This window comes from Medicago sativa, chromosome 4 (genome assembly GCF_051527215.1).
Source record: "Medicago sativa cultivar Bolivia chromosome 4, Bolivia_mono, whole genome shotgun sequence".
NCBI classification, from domain to species: Eukaryota; Viridiplantae; Streptophyta; class Magnoliopsida; order Fabales; family Fabaceae; genus Medicago; species Medicago sativa.
In genome coordinates this window covers 60,349,792-60,370,010 of record NC_140752.1, presented here as the reverse complement: position 1 = coordinate 60,370,010, position 20,219 = coordinate 60,349,792, and the positions used below count along the sequence as shown (strand labels likewise).

Sequence of the window (20,219 nt, the reverse complement as noted above, 5' to 3'; positions counted from 1 at the left end):
AAAGATTTATTGTGCCATTGAGTTGTTTAACAAATCCAATATTTGTGAGTCTATTAGAACAAGCAGCTGAAAAATATGGATTTAATGGAAATGGTGCAGTTACAGTTCCTTGTCGACCTAATGAACTTCAAATGATATTAGTGCAGCAATTGCAGGATGAAGGAAGCTATTTCTCTGATCAAGTCATGTTTAAATGTTACCAAAGACGACCTAGTGGATATTTCAATTTAAAGCATATTACATCTAGAGATTATTAGAGAAAAAATTAAATTAGTGATCAAAATTAGAGACAGATAATAAAGATGTGTTAGTTTTACTTTTTTTTATTTGGTCAAGAAGGATGTGTATACTTTATAAATACATTTTCTATTTTTCAGAAATAGTGTCGGTTATACTTTTTAATAAGAAGAAGAAGAAGAAGAAAAAACTCTCTTCAATTTGCATGATGATGTAGTGAAATAATTGTTGTTCGCGGATGACTGAAGGATCACAACCTGCAAAACAAGAAAATAAAAAGTAAAAACTGAGGCGTGACTATGTCACTGAACTAAGGAATTATCCGCAGAATTGCGCAACTCCCCCAGAGTACAACAGGTTCTTCTCGGCGGTAAGCGTACCGAGGCTATCAAGACACGAGAAAAAATACAAACTCAATCACTTAGGTTCTTGGTATTTTTGTAACACTGAAAGAAGTAGTTATGAAGAAAATGGTTTGTAACTTTTTTTGTTATACGTACTGAAATTTTGATTCATTTATAAGGTACTATTGAGAGAAAGCTTTAACCACGTTTTTTGTTCCACTCAAATGCAGTGCTATTAATTAGGTAAGTGGAGATTGACCAAGAATAGTTGCTAAAAAAGTGGCAATACTCTTGGTAATATCTCAGCTGCAAGTAAGTAGGTAACGGATCATTTTGACTGTTACACAAATTTAATTTAAATATGAAAAATGGTAGTCAATGTGGTAACTTGCCTTGAGATAAACTAGGAATGAAAATTCACACTACAGCCACGTTTCTTTTCCTTCTCTTTAATAACTAATCATAATAATAATAATAATTATAAAAATAATAATAATAACTTTTGAAATAATTGCAAATATACAACAATAATCACATTTAAGTTAGGTACATGTGGAGCTGGCGTAAACATATGTGTTGACGTCGTTGATACACATGGGGCATATGTGGAGGCCGATGTGTATAGGATTATTTTTTTTTTTTTTTTACAAAACTTAAGTCATGTCATTAATAAGACAGTCTCAATATAAGGTGGTATATGATCATCAACGTGGAAACTAACATAAGTTAATACGCCCTTGCTAGCAGATAGACAACGCTACTTGTTCGTCTTCCAATAAAAAATTATCTTAAATTTTTGGTATATTTTAAGTGAAGCTTTATAAAAATCAACAATAGCGCCAAACATGAAACTGGTGTTGAGTCTCCTAGCTATGTCGCCAATTGCTTGCTATCAAGTTCGATAGACAGCATAGATATACCCATATTATCATGCCATTTTATCGCCTCCTTTAGTCCCCTTGCCTCTGCTTCATGTGGTTATGGTACTCCCATAAACCAAGTTTCTTTTTCCTTTATGAACTGTCTGGGTCTGGGGACTCCTCAGATACACATTCATATTCAATAGCAACCATGTTCCTTGAGGATTGGTGGATCGATATTGCACTTGACATCTCTCGTATCTGGTTTGATCCATCTGTCATTGTTCAAAATTACAAGTCTGAGTTCTATCTACCTCGCGATCTTTGGAAAAACCCGTGAGGCAGATGTTGGAGGGATTGCAGGGAGCCAATCTACTGTCTGGCTCGTGAAGCGGATGATGGACCTGTGCGGATGCACGATTTTCTATTTTTTTTAGTCGCCAAGTTTTAAGGACTGATTGAATCCTAAAAATAGGTTGCTCGGGTTTAGGTTTTTAGAGAGTGGAAAAAGGCAAACCTAAAGAGAACAAAAGAGGGAATCTATTGGAAAATAATAGGCTAAAAGTTGATGGCTTTTGAGATAATTTTTAGGGTTTGGAAACACAATTCAATCACCTTGGGTGTGATATATCATTGAGTCTCTTGGTCACAGAAAGAGATTCGGGAAAAGGGTAGTAATTAGGGTTTGCTCTCAGAGAGTAAGTTGATGGTTCATTCCTTGTAACCCTTGCATCTTTATGTAAAGTTACTCTCTAGATTAGTGGAACAAATAGGTGTTCTCTCTCCCATAGTATGTCAATTTAGACCGAATTGGGTAAACAAATATTGTTGTGTTGTTCTTTTCATTCTCCTTTTATCTTATTATATTTTTTGTCCTTGTTTAATCACTTTGATTTTAGTTGTTGCTAATTTTCTTCACAATCATTGTATCGATGTGAGTTTTTATCCGAATTCACAAGAGCCATGGTTATGGCTTGTTGCTTTGTTGGAGTTACTCACTCCTGCTTCCCGACGGGTTGCGTGTTCACGTACATGCTATGATTCCTGCAAAGTTGCGTACACCATATGTACAGACATGCGAAGATTCGTATATATATGACTCAAAAGGTTCTCATTTCTTCTCTTCCATATGCACCGTGAATTCATTACACTACAAGAAACATTACATTTTGCCAGGGATTTTGACAGGGTCATGAAACCCTTGGGAAATATCCCACGGCCTAAGCCAAGGAAAATCCCTGAGAAATGGACATTGGAGAATCTGGGACCACATTCATTTTGACAGGGGTTAACCCCTCACAAATAACCACACGCCCTGGCTTCATTTGAGCGGGAAAATGGATTCAAATTTGGCTGACAGGAACAGCAGTTGCTGGAGGTGTATAGAGCAAAAAACCAGGGCTTATAACACGGTCTGCCCCTCGCATAGCATAAAGCAGCAGAGAATCTCTGCATTTGGCAGTTAGTTGTTTAGTCAACTGCACAAAAGTGTACAAATCTGACATGACAGGGGTAAACCCCTCGGTTTTGCCGTGGCATTTTTTCTGCCTATATATTCCTCTACCGTGTACAAATCTACTCCTTTATTTCATCTATGCATTCCTTTATTTCATAGTTTTTTTGCTGTACAAATCTACTCCTTTATTTCATCTATGCATTCCACTCTTAAACATCAATACACTTCTCTACTAACAGCAATACACTTCTCTACTTTTGGTAAATTTCTCTTCACTTATTATATTTTTCTGTTTTTATTTTTTACTACTTATTTTTCTAATCTGTTTCTCTTCACTTCTCTACTCCTTTTTATGAATATATATGACGTTATAATTTTTGCAAGATCTGTTTTTAGTTTGTTAAAATATATTTCGATTTTTTTTTGTAGAAGAAATAATTGTTTTGTTATAGTAGTTTAAACTGTTTTTAATAAAATCTGTATAACAAAACTGTTTTTTAAAATCTGTTTAAATTTGTGTAATAAAATCTGTTTGTTTAAAATGTGTTTGTTTCTGTCAAAAAAATAAAATGTGTTTGTTAAAAATTTGTTTTTTTTTTAATTTTTCTAATTTTAAAAACTGGTTTTAAAAAAAATACTTCATAAAAAATAATATGCTAAAAAGGGTTATTGTTGGAAAACAATTTTTAAAAATAGTGTATTAAAAATCAGTTTTTTTTAAAATTAAAACTATGTTAAAATCGGTTTTTTTAATATATTAAAATCTGTTATTATATTTTATCAATTTATAAAATAAAACAATATAATATAATAATTTCTTTCAAAACAATATAATATAATAATGCCTATTGTTTAAAAAGGAGCGACTTAAGAATAGTATAGTACAAGAAAGTTGTTTATTTAAATTAAAACTATGTTACAATTATTTTTGTTAAATTAAAATCTGTTTTTTAATAAACTAAAAAGAGTTTTTAATTAAAATTAATAATAAAAAAGCAATATACTAATAAGCCCTTTTATTTGAAACATTTAATTGCATCTCAAAAACAACTTTAAAAAAAAAATCGATTTTTCCTGAAAAAAAAAATCAATTTTATAATTAATATAAATACATTTTATTAATTAAAATTATTTTTAAAATATCTAATTAATTAATAAAAAACGGTTTAATAAATAAAACATTTTTTTAAAAAAAATAATATGCCGTTTGCCAGGGGTTAAACCCCTCGCAAGTCCCTGGTATATACTGATCTGATTTAACCTTCCATCAGTCAGTCAGTGCGTCAATCAGCAGTCAGAGCAGACTGCACAGTTGCAGAAAAAAGTGAGGGAATATGCCAGGGGTTATGACAGGGAAAAAGCCAGGCCATATACCAGGGGTTTAGCCCCTCGTTTTTTTCCCAGGGGTGTAACCCCTGGCAAAAGGTTAGCGACGATTGCTTTTGCGAGTGCTTCTGCCCCTGGAAAATTCCTTCACAAACGTCCAGTTTGCCAGGGATTCTGTCCTTTTCTCAGGGATTTTGCCCCTGGCAAAAGGTAATGTTTCTTGTAGTGTTACAAACATCAAATTTGTTGATGAGGTACTTGTTTGAGTAGTTGAAAGAACAGTGATACAAAAGCATCCACAACTTCCAGATTCTCTTTGTGACATGCCACAACCCCTCTGCTTCCCACACTGCTTCTAACTTTCTGCAACAAAAGAAAACATGTCAATCATGTTTATACGACATGCCATACATCACACAATGGTCATTGTGGTAGTAGTAAAATTGGATGTCAAATTTAGTTATGAATAAAATTCATGCAATATGAAATAGAGACCTAATTGGATATTTAAAAATAAGAGATCAATGGAAGTTTAGATAGCTCAACTGATTTGAGATAAGGGTTAATGGGATTGAGGTCATTTTCAATTTTGTAGGAGAAAAAATTAATCCAACAACTAGTTACTAATATTGATCCATTTAAAAAAAAATGAGAAAAAACAAACATGTAACTTTCTACGGTAAATTAATAAAAATAATTTTCAAAAGTTGCCTTTTTTAAATGTATGTTTTTTCAATGAACCTTTTTTAAATGTATATTTGTTTGTTAAGATGTTGAAATATTATTGAGTTGATGTAAAATTTTATATTAGTTATGTTAAAAAAAATTATCGTCCTCGTGAGCATATCTCAGTTAGTATTTATATTGTAATACACATGGGACGAGGTCCAAATCTAGATTCTCCACTTATTCACCTTAAAACGTGAATTTTTAAATAAGCTACTCTACCCAAAAAAAAAGTTATCCAAAGTAAAATATATATATATATATACAAAAGAAGTAAAATTAATGTTAATATAGTGTCCAAGCTAATAAGCAATTGGAATTGGTATGTCATCCAACGTTAACGTTATCTTTAGCATGAGGCATGAGATTTGTGATATAATTGCTATTTTGAACCTTGCTAGCCACAATTAAGTTGTTAGCCTAGTAATAATAATAGCTTATTTTTCAACTAGAAATTTGCTTATTTAATGTTAAAGCGTTAAAGCATCAAAAGTCTGAGTCTGAAGTTCCTCAATCAAAGTTAAATACAAGTGGCCTAATCTTGACAGGTTTAAGACTTTCCTATCGAAATAATTAATGTCAAATGCTTAAGAATGAGTAATGAAAGAGGCATATGGGGAGAATAATAATTTCTTAGTCCCTTGATGTTTATGCAACTTTGAAACCATCATGCATAGAGAATGTGATATTTGCATGTCATTTTGTCTACCAGTATTAAGCCCAACCAATTGAGTAAATTATTTAGTCTTGGCTTGTATGCTTTGCTTAATGGGAACTCTCTATGAATAATATTTGGACCATTTCTTATCTCATCCTAGTCTTCTCTCATACACCTCTCAATTTGATCATTTTGTTCCCGTTCGGATTATATAATCTAAAATGGTTTTTGGATTATATAATCTCAAGTCTTAGAACACGGAAAGAGAGAGAGAGAGAGAGAAAAAATGTCATTAAATCACAACAATTTCAACAACATAATCCAACAACGTAAAACAATAACAATAATAATTGCAACAACATAATTAAACACAATCATGAATAAGTCAAATTAATTTCTTCATCAGGTCTATCCATACAAGCCTTGTCAATCCATACATACAAGCCTTGATTTCTTCGTATGTTTTCCATCTAATCAAACTTTCCCAAATATCATGAAAATAGCTCAACAAGGAAGGGTCTAACTCGATTGGTCCCTTCAAACTATATTGACGAAATATAGAGAACATGATTCTAACATCGTCATTTTGTAGCTTCGCATGATGAACTGAATAATTCCAATATCTGAGTCGATTAACGAACTGCAATACTCAACAATGTCCACCCTTTTTGTGTCTCCGTGGTTGAGATGACCATTAATTTTGTCCAATTGATCCTTGAAGCGAGACAGTGTGACATCAACACAGGCCCTAAACAGATTCAGTTTCTCCTAATTGTAACACATTAAAGGTAGCTTAATGTTCATTTATATTGAATAATGGTTCATCGTTTAGTGGCGGCGTGAATTGCAAATCAACCAAACAGACAAATTTATAGAAGGTTTTTTGCATTATGGATCACATTAATTGTTGGTGCAATGTGGAGCACAAAAAATTCATGTAAATGAGTAGTTTGGATTACATAATCTAAATTGTGCCAATGTTAGTCATTCATAGTATCCCCCGACCTCTTCTTCCATTTTGTTACTTATTTTTCTTTGAGGAGGGTTATGATGACATGGTTTCAATGTTACTTAATCATTCATAATATCCTCAAAGTTGTTTTACGGTATTTGTGAGAGGTAGAACGATGGTCAACAGAGACCTTTGTATTAGTGGTTGGGGGGATTAATATGATTAAGTGGATTGCCTCACATCAACTTGTATTTCATATAAGTTTGGATATGAGATCGCTCTCGCGGTCTTATTTTTTTCTTCTTATACTACATAGTCAGCTTTAGTTGTTTTCCAATATGTTTGCATTAGTTCTCCGTAGTATTGATATTATAGGATTTATTCAATGTATATTTGGCTTTTATCCGAAGATGAATTATTATTATTTTGATAAAAACAGAAGATGATGTTAATGCAAATTGACAAAATCATATTGAATTAATAAAATTGAGCTGTGATTTCAGTTTTATGTTAAATTACAGACAGCAACAAAAATGTTCGTTCGAAAACATTGCACCGGTCACATACATGAATTGCTATATTATGAACTCCAATTCGATATTTCGCTTTCATTTATGTTCGGTGTGTTCTAACTTGATATAGTGCCCAAATTATTTGTGTCTTAATTTGTTAAGAACCACACTATAAATATTAAGCATATTAAATCGATCAAATCATCAAAAACATATCTATTTATACTCATATAGATCTTAAAAAAAAACTCGAAATCAAAATGGTTGCTGTAGGTGGAATTTTGAAGCTCAAGAATAATGTCTTCAAAAAACTCCAAAAAACCCTATTAATGGGAAGAAATGATTATAAATCAAGGTATGTGGCAAAGGATGTGAAAAAAGGACATTTTGTTGTGATTGCTAAGGATGAAGATGAAGCAAAGAGATTTATTGTGCCATTGAGTTGTTTAACAAATCCAATATTTGTGAGGCTATTAGAACAAGCAGCTGAAAAGTATGGATTTAATGGAGATGGTGCACTAACTGTTCCTTGTCGACCTAATGAACTTCAGATGTTATTGGTGCAGCAATTGCAGGAAGAAGGAAGCTATTGCTCTGATCAAGTCATGTTTAAATGTTACCAAAGACGACCTAGTGGATATTTTAAGTTAAAGCAAATTGTATAAATTAGAGAAAATAAATTCCTCGATATTTCTTTTGTCACTTAGTTTTGTGGTTAAATTTATTTAAGGGTTTTATATTTTTCTTTTCTAAATTTCTCTTGCTAGTTAAATGCAGTTTTGGTCCTTTTTCTTTTAAATATGTGATTTCTCTTGCCTCTTTATTTCTCAAATTGCCTGAAGTGGGGATGGAGGGTGTGGGCATTAGTATGTATTAATGTGGCTGTTACACATGGTTCAGACATGAAGATGTTGATGCATGTGGTAGTAGAACTATTGAATACATAATTGTTACATATTGGATGTCACTTTAATGGATTAATTAAAATCATGTAATAATTTGATAAATAAAGGAGTCACAAATATAAATAAAAAAAATTTAGACACATTTATAAATGAAAAAATTAAAAGAGAAAACAATTGTATAATGTGACTAAATTCTTTCATTTATTTTTCTCTATTATGTGAATATGCCTATTTTTTTATTATTATTTGTGCTTATGTCTAAGTAAGAGTTCCTCTTAAATTGTGTATTTAAAAATGAGTGTTCAAAATTGTGAAAGGGAATAATTAGTAGATCGAAACCTTTGGAAAAAATTAGTAAGACTTCCTCTTAAATTTATTTTTTTTCCTCAAAAAAAACCTTAAATTTATTTTTTGAGTGTTCAAAATTGTGAATGAAAATAATTAGTAGATCCAATTTGAAAAAAAAAAAAATATTAGTAGATCGAAATTGAACTTAAACCTTAAATTTGTTTTCTAGTAGTGTCGGTTTCTCCACGTTGTGCTATACTTAAACTCTATGGATTAGTGTGGATTTAATAAAATGGGCAAATCTTCCACAATAATATTTGTCAAAAAAATAAATCTAAAAAAAATAATAAAACAAATAATTTGAATATATCTTTGATAAATTGATTAAAATAATTTATAACTTATAATTGTATTGTATTATAACTAATATCTTTAAGAAATTCAATTTTTTTCGAAATGAAAATTTGTTTATACAGATGTTGAAATATCAATAGTTCTATGTAAAAAATTTATACTTATTGAGATATTTCACCAGGTTTTTGCTTTTCTCTTAGATAAAATGAAAATGAAGCTTTCAGGTTTGCTACTACACTTTCTTTTACATCGAGGGTCACCCTCGCTCACACCTCTTTAATTAACATCTTTGATCCATGTATCAGTTGGAGATGTAACTAAAAAATTGAGAGTTTTTTTTTTTTTTTGAAGAAAAGATTGAGAGATTTTTTATCTAAGATTATATAGCAATAGAAGAAAATGTAACTTAATTTATTAGTGCTACCCTAAAGGCTAATTCTATTGTGTATTTGTGTCTTAAACCTTGTTCCTAACAATGAAACACAGAGACCAATTATCCTAGTACTTGGCTGGCGAGCTAATGTGCATTCTAAGGATGAAGTGAGGCCTAAACATCTGGTTGTTAGAAATGGCTCTAATACTCGTTTTTTAGAAGATTATGATTCCCACGTATTGACATGCTTACTAATCACCTAATCAATTTTATTCAAGCATGTGAGTTAAGAACATATTTGGAATCAATGTGAGTTTGATAAAGTATCGGTGACAGTGTTTTGTTAGTGTAGTTTTTAAATGTAATCATGGACTAAATTTCCTGTAAAACATCCACTTTAATTGGAATTGGCCTGAAGCATCCTAGCTGCGGATAGTTTTTCTCCTTGAAATCTGCTTATTTATTGTAGCATCAGAAGTCTCTGTCTAGAAGTAGCCTACTCCTCGTGGAAATTAACTCTTGTCAAATTGCAAACAAGATTTGGGTTAGTATAATAAGCTTGATTGGAATACCTTAATATTGGTTGAGATGAAAATAATTGGATGGATGTGGCTTTCTATGAGATCCGAGAAGAAAAAAATTCCTTTATGATTGAGACAACTTTTCTACCATATTTCAAAATCAAGTTCAGTTCATTGTTCATCGAATGAACCAGCCTAATAAGTAATATTAATCATCATATCATTCTCACATTGGTGATCGAGTGATACCGGACGGATAAAAAAGACTTACACTTAGTTTTCATTGATTTGGAGAAGGCGTATGATAGAGTACCTAGAGAGATTTTGTGGAAAGCCCTGGAGAAGAAAGGGGTGAGGATTGCCTATATAAGAGCTATCCAGGATATGTATGAGGGGGCTTCGACTAGTGTGAGGACGCAGGATGGGGATACCGTAGATTTTCCCATAACAATAGGACTGCACCAAGGGTCAACCCTAAGTCCTTATTTTTTTACTTTAGTTTTGGATGTGCTGACGGAACACATCCAAGAGTTAGCACCGAGATGTATGCTTTTTGCAGATGATGTAGTCTTGCTTGGTGAGTCGAGGGAGGAGTTAAACGGGAAGCTAGAGACTTGGAGGCAAGCCTTAGAAGCGTATGGTTTCCGCCTGAGTAGAAGCAAGACGGAGTACATGGAATGTAACTTCAGCAAAAGGAGAAGTGGGTCTACCTTGGAGGTGAAAGTTGGAGATCATATCATACCCCAAGTTACACGGTTTAGATATCTTGGGTCCATAGTACAAAATGACGGAGAAATAGAAGCTGATGTACATCATCGTATTCAAGCCGGGTGGTTGAAATGGAGAAGAGCCTCAGGTGTTTTGTGCGATAAGAAAGTACCACTTAAGCTGAAAGGAAAGTTCTATCAGACAACATTCAGACCGGCAATGTTGTATGGTACGGAGTGTTGGGCAGTTAAGAGCCAACACGAGAGTAAAGTAAGCGTAGCGGAGATGAGGATGTTGCGTTGGATGAGTGGTAAGACTAGACAGAATAGGATTAGGAATGACACCATTAGAGAGAGAGTGGGGGTAGCACCTATAGTAGAAAAGTTGGTAGAAAATATGCTTATTTAGACATGTAGAGAGAAGACCCGTAGATGCCGTTGTAAGAAGAGAATATCAAATGGAGGAGAGTCAGGTTAAAAGAGGGAGAGGAAGACCTAAGAAAACCATTAGAGAAACCATTAGAAAAGATTTAGAGGTCAATGAATCGGATCCAAATATGATCTTTGATAGAACAGTATGGTTGTTGTTGTATCATTCTCACATTGGTACTGCTTTAGGTAAACTCTGCTTGCGATGGTCTACATAGAGATTCGCATGGTAAGATATACAAGAGAATCAATTGGCTCAGAACCTAACTCTTGATTGGATTATGTTAGAGATTCCACATTTGTAATATCGTGATTCCCAAGTTCACTCATTCTTTTTCTAAACAGATACCGTATTAAGGCTACAAGCCAACAGAGAAACAAGGCCAGTCTACAAGGTTAGGTATTCTTTTGAGTAAAAAACACAGCTGAGGCATTCCCCAAGCATATTCTTCAGCCTCTTGACGAGGACATTTCTCTTCTCTATCTTCTCACTTCAGAAACTTCTATTCGTTGCTAATAAAGGGAATGTTGTTCAGCTTTTTGCAGTTGGTCTTGATTCATTGTTTGTGTCTATACCCAAAAGACACTGATTTTTCTGTCTATAGATAGGGGACCGTACTATTGGTCATATTTTATCTAGATTAATAATTAAGTCCCAAAAGAAACTGATAATAATACTAGTCACTAATATCATAAATATAGTATTGTCGGTACAACAAATTGATAGAATAAGCATCATTTAAGGTTCAGTTTAGGATGTCCCATTATCCATCTTGCTGGTCAAGAACCAAGCAATTAAATAATAAGCACAACAAATAATAACGGTAAAAAAAAAAAATATATGTTTTAAGTCCACCAAGTTATCTCAATCCAAACAAAAATGATAGCACTTCCGACTCTGCCATTGAACTCAACAATCACCACCATTGAAAAAAATGGAGGCACCCACCAAGATATTGGTTGTACTGAAGTTCTTAGCTAGTATTATGGTAACAGCCAATATCGAAGCAAACCTGATTTATTAGATAAACCTGATGTAAGCAAGGCCATAAGTCTCCAAAGGGTGGTGGTTTGGCCTAGTTCTATCCCTATATCTCATCACTAACAGCTTCAGTCCAATATCCCCGCCTTCGCTTTCAGATGCTTCTTGAAATCCATAATGTCACCCTCCCATTTGGTCACTTTCTGATCAGCACACACCCATATCTCATGCGCCACCTGATTAATGAGCCTAAAGTCATGGCTAACAAGCACCATGCCGCCATCCCACTCATTCAATGCCTCGGCCAAGGAGTCAATTGTCTCAATATCCAAATGATTAGTTGGCTCATCCAGAAGTAGCAATTGAGGCTGTCTATAAGCTAACCATGCAAAGATTACTCGACTCTTTTGCCCATCAGACAAATTCTTCATAGGCATCACCTGGGCTTTACCTGTCAGTCCAAACCTCCCAATAGCAGCCCTCATCTTCTCTTCCTCATTTCCAGGGTATTCACTCATCATAAACTGAAGGGCAGGCACATCCAAGTCCAATTTCTCAGCCAAGTGCTGATGATATTGAGCAATTCGAAGATGGTTATGACGCTTGACCATGCCATCACTAGGAAACAAATCACCTGTCATTAGCTTCAGCAGTGTACTCTTTCCAGCACCATTTGGTCCAACCAGAGCAATCCTAGAGTCTAAGTCAACCCCAAAGTCGATGTTTTTGTAGATGAGATTCTCAGGAGTGTAACCAAAACTTACTTCAGAAAACTGGAGAACAGGAGGGGGGAGTTTTCCCACATCAGTGAAGCGGAATACTAAAACTTGATCTCTGACTACCTTCTCTGTGAGTCCACCTCGTTCCATTTTTGCTAGTGTTTTTTCCTTGCTCTGTGCCTGGCGAGCTAGTTTTGCTGAACCATGACCAAATCGAGCAATATATTCCTTCATGTTGGCAATCTGCTCCTGTTCCCACTTGTACTGCTTCATCTGGTTCTCTTCCAAGTCACCACGAGTCTGAACATATTGATCATAGTTGCCAGTGTAAATCTTCAGCTTCTTACTTTGCATGTGGATAATATTTGTGCAGACACCATTAAGGAAATCCTGGGAATGTGATATCACAACCAAAATACGTTCAAACTTCTTCAAACTCTCTTCGAGCCACACACAAGCTTCCAAATCTGTAAACAAACAATAGTTAGTTGATAAATGTATAGGATAATCTGAGAGATGTCGACAAGAGAAATAATGATGATGATAGAACAAACTGCAAAAGTCAACTTAAAACATAAGAAATTTGAAAGTGAAACAAGAAACATCCCCAACCAGTCATGGAAATATTGCATCATTGTGCTAGAAGAAACATGCCCCCGCATAAAATAAAATGATAGTGCATAATACAGACATAAAAGGGGAAGATAAAGAAATGTCATAAATGATATAACAAAAAATAATAAAGCATATTTCACCAAAAAAGACATAGTAAAGCATAGAGACAATGACTACATCTTCACCAAAAAAAAACATAGTTAAAGCATATACAATGACTACATGTTCACAAAACAAGACATAATAAAGCATATATACAATGACTACATGCAAATGATTGTGTCTGGCATTAATAATAGCATCAAACATGTCGATATGAAGCACCCACTAAATTATTCAAAGTAATGGCAAAATATTTTGTTCAAAAGGATTTAGGGCCATTTGTAACAGATTATAAAAAAGGTGTCTTTGATATTCAATCAGTTTTAGATATTTTACTAAAAAACAAAAACTGTTGTGTTAGTACCATAACTCAAATCATTAAAAAAATAGTTATGCAAAAAATGATGTTCTAGAGAAGCTACTCAAAACAGCTTTCATTTAAAACAATTTCTTGTTTTTTTTCAGATTCTCAGTAAAAAACAGAGTAACAAATGGATGAAAACATTTAAAAGCATAAACATGACAAGCATAAACAAAGAAAAAAGACTAGGAGCAAAAAAAACTACCAAAAGCATAAACATGAAAAGCAAAAAAACTATAACGAGCTCTTAGTAATTAAAATTCAACTAAAAGCATACACAGTTCGTTTCGATACTGTGATACAACAAAGAAAACTACCAAAACTAATGTGTGCCCAAAAAACAGGACAAGGTGATGAATAAATTTCAGACAAACAAGAGGAGTTCTTTCCAGGGAAGAGAAGTTACCAAGATGATTAGTTGGTTCATCAAGTAGAAGAATGGTGGGGTTCATAAATAAAGCTCGTGCTAATGAAATTCTCATTCTCCATCCTCCAGAAAAATCACGAGTCTTCTTTGCCTGCATCTGCTTGTCAAAACCAAGACCATCTAAGATTTCAGCAGCACGCTTTTCTGCGGTTGATGCATCTAGGGCGTCCAAACGTTCATAAATACGTTCAAGGGCTTCACCACCTCCATCATCCTGTAACCAAATTTATTCAAAGTTAGCAAACCATAAAAATAAATAAATAAACTGCTAAAAAACACATGTTTTATTACTTAAACAAACCTGAGCAGCCAAAGTTTCAGCTTCTTTCTCCAATTGCAACCTTTCTTCATCACAGGTTATGACAGCTTCCAATGCAGACATGTCAGAGGCTTCAATTTCCCTGCTAAGGTGATGAATATCCATGTGCTCAGGAATCGGAAGTTCCCGCATTCCTATTGCAGTAAGCAGGGTAGACTTTCCACAACCATTTAATCCAAGTAAACCATAACGTCTGGAAGAAAATCAAAGCAAATCGCAATCATTGGTAAGAGTTCCAGGTTTAAATAAAAGTACATAATAAAATTTGGCTGTACTCGGTAACGACATAGACTTTATTCAGTAACGACAACGAACCTTCCATAATTTAACTCCAATTCAGAATCAACAATGAGATCATGTCCATGAAAAGTAACCGATAAAGACTCTATCTGCAATAAAAACATCAAAACGAATTAATACAAAATCATTTTTAGAATTAACAACAATTAGTTATAATCAATACGCCATAATTGTCGTTTACTGCATGATACAACCTACCTCCAAAAAATTGGAATAGGCGAGTAATGGTTACATTCACAACATGGTAGAATTCCCATGCTACGTACCCATCAGCTCGGCTAGACGCTCAAACACATGCACCCATGCTAACAACAATAAACTAAAAGTAAGACTCACCAAACCAGCAACATTAAGCCAGAAGCAAGACTCACTAAACCGCTAAATACTAAACATTTCCAAAAAAAAAAAATCACATACTTATCACACTTGAGTTCTTTCTTCTTAGGTTGAACCGCGCAAAACCAAGGTAGAAATTTTCTTAATTGGCCAAAAGGGCAAATCATTAAGCTGAAAATTATGCTCTTTGACAACTTATTTAACCAGTAGCAAAAAACTTAAGCTTTTGGGTTTCGTTATAATTTCGTCATCATCAAAGGCCACCGATTCAATCATATATCAACTTATATTACAAATCCATCAATCAAAATGATTAAGATCTATAAAGTTGGAAACCAAATTTATACATATAAATCTGCATATTGATCAAAATATTAATTTGACTGAAAAACGATGCTAAACAATACAATTTTACAATGATTTATAACTAATAACTAACTCAAACTAAATTATAATTAAAACTAATCTAATCCAATACATAATCACCATTAACTTCAGATTTAAACAACATGCTCAAATAAATTATTCACTACAGAGCAACGATTATAAACAAAATAATAATAATAATAATAATAATAATAATAAAAATAAAACGATAATTACTAAGAAATTGAATTTTGTTACTAACCCGAATATCTCTAGAGAGAGGATGAGAACAAAGAACACCAGTACAAGTCCGATCCGAAATCTTCATATCACTGATTTTATCAGCGACCTTATCAGCTGCTTTGGAAGAAGCAGCGGCTGCGGCCTTACCACCACGTTTAGCGGCGGCGGCGGCTTTCTTCTGAGCAGCTTTCTTCTTGCTAGCGTCGGAAACCATCTTCGAAATTCAAACACAAACCCTAAGGGAGGAAAAGAGTGAGAGAGAAGATAGATCTGGCCTAAGTCGGTTCCGATGAAAAGATGGAGCCGAACGAAGGGTTGAGATTAGGGTTGTGGTTTGAAAGAGGAAGATGGAGTATGAGTGGTGAAGTTTGGTATGGAATATATATATGGAGAGAGAATGAGAAAAAGTGAAGTTTGGTTAAAGTTGTTTGTATTGGGCTTTTGTTGTGGTTACGTATTGGACTAGGAGTTTGTGGGTGGAAAAGTCAATAATTTTGTAATGTCGGTTGAAAATTACTGTTTCCACTTTGCATAAAGCTAAGAAACACTATAAAATGGTAAATTTAACCTCAATTGTAATCGGCAGTTAACTACCTTCGGTTAAAATCAATCGGCAGTTAAAATCAATTGGCAGTTAACTGTTGATGAGGTTATTTTAGTATTTTTGTGGTGTTTCCTAGACTCCTTTAATGTGGAAACAGCAATTTTCATGTCGATTTGATGGGAGGTGTAGTGACGGGTTTTCTATCATGGGCCTTCTATGATGGATTTTCAATGATTTGAGTTGGGTTTGTGTTCTATAATTCAAGCATTTTTTATAGCAAGAGGCGTTGGTTTTTTATTCTTTTAAGGAGTACATTTAGATGTAGAAATGGTTTTTGAAAAATCTTATTTCATTTATTTCATTCATCTTAATTTGGAGAAGTCTACTATTGTGTGGAAGTTTGTCGTATGAGTTTAACTAGTATTATGGTGTATTACGATCATCAACTGATTTAGTTGGTTTCTTAAATTGCAATGATTGAATTGCATTAAAAAATTCAAGATATGAAATATTTAAATACGTAGAGTATGGTGATTGACACGTTGAAAAAATATATCCAACTTGTGAAGTTAGTCAAAAAGTTCAAGATTGTCGCAATAAATGTATATGTTTGCATTGTCTCGTTGAATAAATATTTAAAAAACATATATCCTTACTTAGTCATTATTACATGATGGCATGTAAAACTTCATCAAGCAAATATGTATTCATAAGTTGTTTGTTCGTGAAAGTAATGGGTTTGGTTTCTGATGTTCCTATATTTCTATTAATACTAGTCCTTTCAGGTAGGTCTTTTGTGACGAAGAGAAATGCATCGATTTTTTTCTAAGAAGACTTCAATTTGTTGCATACCAAAACTTTGGACAGCTAGCTTTTTCAATTAAAAACATGACTTTGTCGATGAAATGTTTGCCTCTACAAGTTGGTTTTGGTTTTTCCTCATCTTGTAGCAAGTAGTCATTCTTAATCTTCTTTGTCAAATAAAATTACTTCAAATCTATATGAATAATGTTGTACATCCATGAAAAAATTGGATCATGCACTAACGTACAAAATTGCAATTTGACTCTTTGCTATCTTTCTTTAAAGAACGTTTGATCGCATTTGAATGTCTTCGAGTCTCTGTATGTTGTATAAGACACATATTATATTGTTGTACTCATGTTCAATGCACAAAAGAGATATCTAATAGTTGTTTTTTGAGATAGAAGTATCATGATTTTGATCAAAATAAGTTCGATTCTTTTGTGACCATACACTTTTGTCATTTTATGAGATATATTAGCATACACACACAATCATTTCCACTTTGTTTTCATATGTGTTGAAGTGTTGAACAATATGTGTGGAAACTAATAATTGTGATTCCAATTATTTAATCTACTCTTTTTTCAATTTAACTCCAACATATTTTCCAAATAGAGTCTTGCATATGACCACTTTATCTTCATTAGACATATTTTTATTTCTAAGAAAATTTGTTGGTGCTTGCAACAATTACAAATTTATCATGTTATTGGTAGCATTTTTCTGCATATTGAAAGTCAAAATAATATAAAAGACCTAGTTATATAATGGTACATAATGATATAACTATTTTTGAATGCATGATATATATATATATATATATATATATATATATATATATATATATATATATAGATGTGTGTGTGACACTTTAACATGGTCAAAAGATTACAACTTACCCGAGTCATATGATAAATGACTTTTGGATTAATTCTGGCATATAAAATGAGTTGGATTTTAATTGATGTCACTATGAAACTCTTAAAATATGATAGATAATTACGTAATTAATCTTGAGTAATGATATAATATACAATAAACACTAAAATAATGAACATATATCATTATTTAAATATGTTTCAGACAATATGTCTTCTATTTGTATGTCATTTTCCACAGAGAAATTATTGTCTAATTAAGTCATAAGAAAATAAGTTTGTTGAAGAATTACGAGGATATGAACTTTTTTTTTAACAATATGAACTTTTACTTTTTGAAATAATGAGGATTTGAACTTTTATTAACATGACGCTAAAATATTCGTTTATAAAAATTAATGGGTGTATTCTAGCAAATTTGTGTGTGTATCAAATGAGAGAAGGTGTTATTGTGAGAGACGAGAGCTTTAAATGATAATTAACCAATATATTAGATATAAATGAACAGTTGAGATATTGTTTTCTTTTAAAACTGCAATTCATGCATCTTTCTCCAACAAGCGTTTGATTTTTGCATCTATTCACAGCAAAAAGTTTTTCACTCTTTTGTAACATCCTAAATTTCAAGTATATCTTTTTGATATTGTGATAAAGTATTATTATAAATGTGTTGATTGTTATGTGATAGATTTCTCTGTGTTTTCATTTATGTGTTTGCTTTAATAATTTATTTAAGTATCGGTTAACTTAATTTCTTTAAGGAAAATTAAAGCTAGAATTGTTTAAAAATAAAATTGAAGAATGTAAGTTAGGAGGTGGGGCTTAGCATATATGTATATATCCAATTCAAATACAAGTTGAGTCTTACCATTATTATATATGTCTAATAACCTAATTAGCTAACAACATATATATAAATCACGTGAAAAGAAAAATGGGAACGTCGCGTACAATAGCCAAAAACTACATATAATTTTTTTTCCTTTTTCTTACTGATATAATGTTGTTTCCTCTTCATGTTTTGATTTTGATAGTTAATATCATCGAATTAATAAATTCTTTTGATATTTTTCATCTACTATAAAAGTTTTTTAATTTTTACATATTATATTCTCATTCCTTCTGAGAAGTTGTCAAACCTATACTACCTATGTCATTCTTGTTTAGGTTTCTCATCGCCGCAATGGTGTATTGGGCTATTGCTATAGTTACGTATTGGACTAGGAGTTAGTGTATAGAAAAACCAATAACAATTTTGTGATGGGAGGTATATTTAACTAGTTTGGTGGGTACGAATATTTTTGGTATGTTAGATTTTGTGTTTTGTACGTACCCGTACATTGTTTTTAACAACAATGAATAATATTATCTTTCAGTTTTAGATATTTTCAAATGTATATATGGGTGGGTTGTAAAAAATCGTTTTTAAAAACTATCACCCCACTACTTTGTGTAGTTTTGGATAAGTGTACATAATTTTGTGGAAGTTTGTCGTATCAACTTAACTAGTATCAAAATTCAAGGGTGATACAATCATCAATTAAATTAGGCGGTTGCTTATATTGCAATGATAGAATTGCACTAAAAAACTGAGATAAAAACATTTAAATATAGAGAGTATGGTGGTTGACATATATAAAACAACAATGTTACTACGACGACCAAAGAAACGAAAAACACGATTTGCCCTAAGTTATCACAAAAAATATTATAATATTCAAATAAACAAATTGACGAAAACACACAATCATTACTAGTGTAATTCATATTTTTTTTGTTAATTAACATTTGTAGGAAATCAAGATCATGATAATCAATTTATATTTTTGCATTTCTCGTTGAACAAACATTTAAAAGCATATATCGTCGCTTGATCATTGTGACTTGATGGCAAGTAAGACTTCATCAAACAAATATGTATTTAAAAGTTGATTGTTCGTGAAAGTAATGAGTTTGGTTTCTAATATTTCTATGTTTTTACCCATGTTATCCCTTTCAGGTGGGTCTTATGTAATGAAGAGAAATACACCAATTTTTTTAAAGAAGACTTTTTTTGGTTGCATATCAAACTTTGGACTAGCTTTTGCAATTAAAAATATGACTTTACCGATGAATTATTTGTTTCTACACGTGCTTATCGGATATTCCTCATCTTGTAGCAAGTAGTTATTCTCGATCTTCTTTGTCATATAAAATCAATTTTCATTGTTATGAATAATGGTGTGCATAAAAAAAAGAAAAGGGTCATGCAGAAAGCTAATCCTACCAAGTATTAACATACAAATTTTCAATTTGGCTCTTTAGTATCTTTCTTTAAAGATTATTTTAAGTGTTTTCGATTGTATAAGACGCATATGCAATATACTCGTGTTTAATGGACAAAAGAGGGATCTAATAGTTGTATTTTGAGACAATGAAATTTCACGATTTTGATCTAAACCAAGTTCAATTCTTTTGTGAACATAAATTTTTGACATTTTATGAGACATATTAACATATATACAATCATTTCCCCATTATTTTCACATATGTTGAAGTGTTGAACAATACTTATAGAAACTAATAATTGTGA

At 32.5% G+C, this 20,219-nt stretch overlaps 2 protein-coding genes and 1 long non-coding RNA gene across 4 annotated transcripts; 2 read left to right on the top strand and 1 right to left on the bottom strand.

Annotated features, from left to right (window-relative positions):
• The first annotated feature begins 7,331 nt into the window (after window positions 1–7,331).
• Window positions 7,332–7,736, top strand: LOC146930331 (auxin-responsive protein SAUR21-like). Its single transcript, XM_085707530.1, has one exon. The coding sequence runs from the start codon at window positions 7,332–7,334 to the stop codon at window positions 7,734–7,736; it is 405 nt and encodes a 134-aa protein (XP_085563656.1).
• A 3,578-nt stretch (window positions 7,737–11,314) lies between these two features.
• Window positions 11,315–15,774, bottom strand: LOC146930329 (ABC transporter F family member 1). 2 transcript variants are annotated; one of them, XM_085701897.1, is made up of 6 exons: window positions 15,438–15,774; window positions 14,672–14,778; window positions 14,489–14,562; window positions 14,156–14,366; window positions 13,834–14,068; window positions 11,315–12,816 (listed from the first exon to the last, which is right to left on the bottom strand). In XM_085701897.1, the coding sequence occupies exons 4-6, from the start codon at window positions 14,303–14,305 to the stop codon at window positions 11,759–11,761; spliced, it is 1,443 nt and encodes a 480-aa protein (XP_085558023.1). In that variant the 5' UTR covers window positions 14,306–14,366; window positions 14,489–14,562; window positions 14,672–14,778; window positions 15,438–15,774; the 3' UTR covers window positions 11,315–11,758. The 2 variants fall into 2 exon arrangements, with proteins under 2 accessions (XP_085558023.1, XP_085558022.1); XM_085701896.1 differs by lacking the exon at window positions 14,672–14,778.
• LOC146930330 (uncharacterized) lies at window positions 13,514–13,916 on the top strand. Its single transcript, XR_015006352.1, has 2 exons — window positions 13,514–13,722; window positions 13,778–13,916. It is a non-coding gene; the product is annotated as an uncharacterized LOC146930330 (long non-coding RNA).
• Window positions 15,775–20,219: the final 4,445 nt, after the last annotated feature.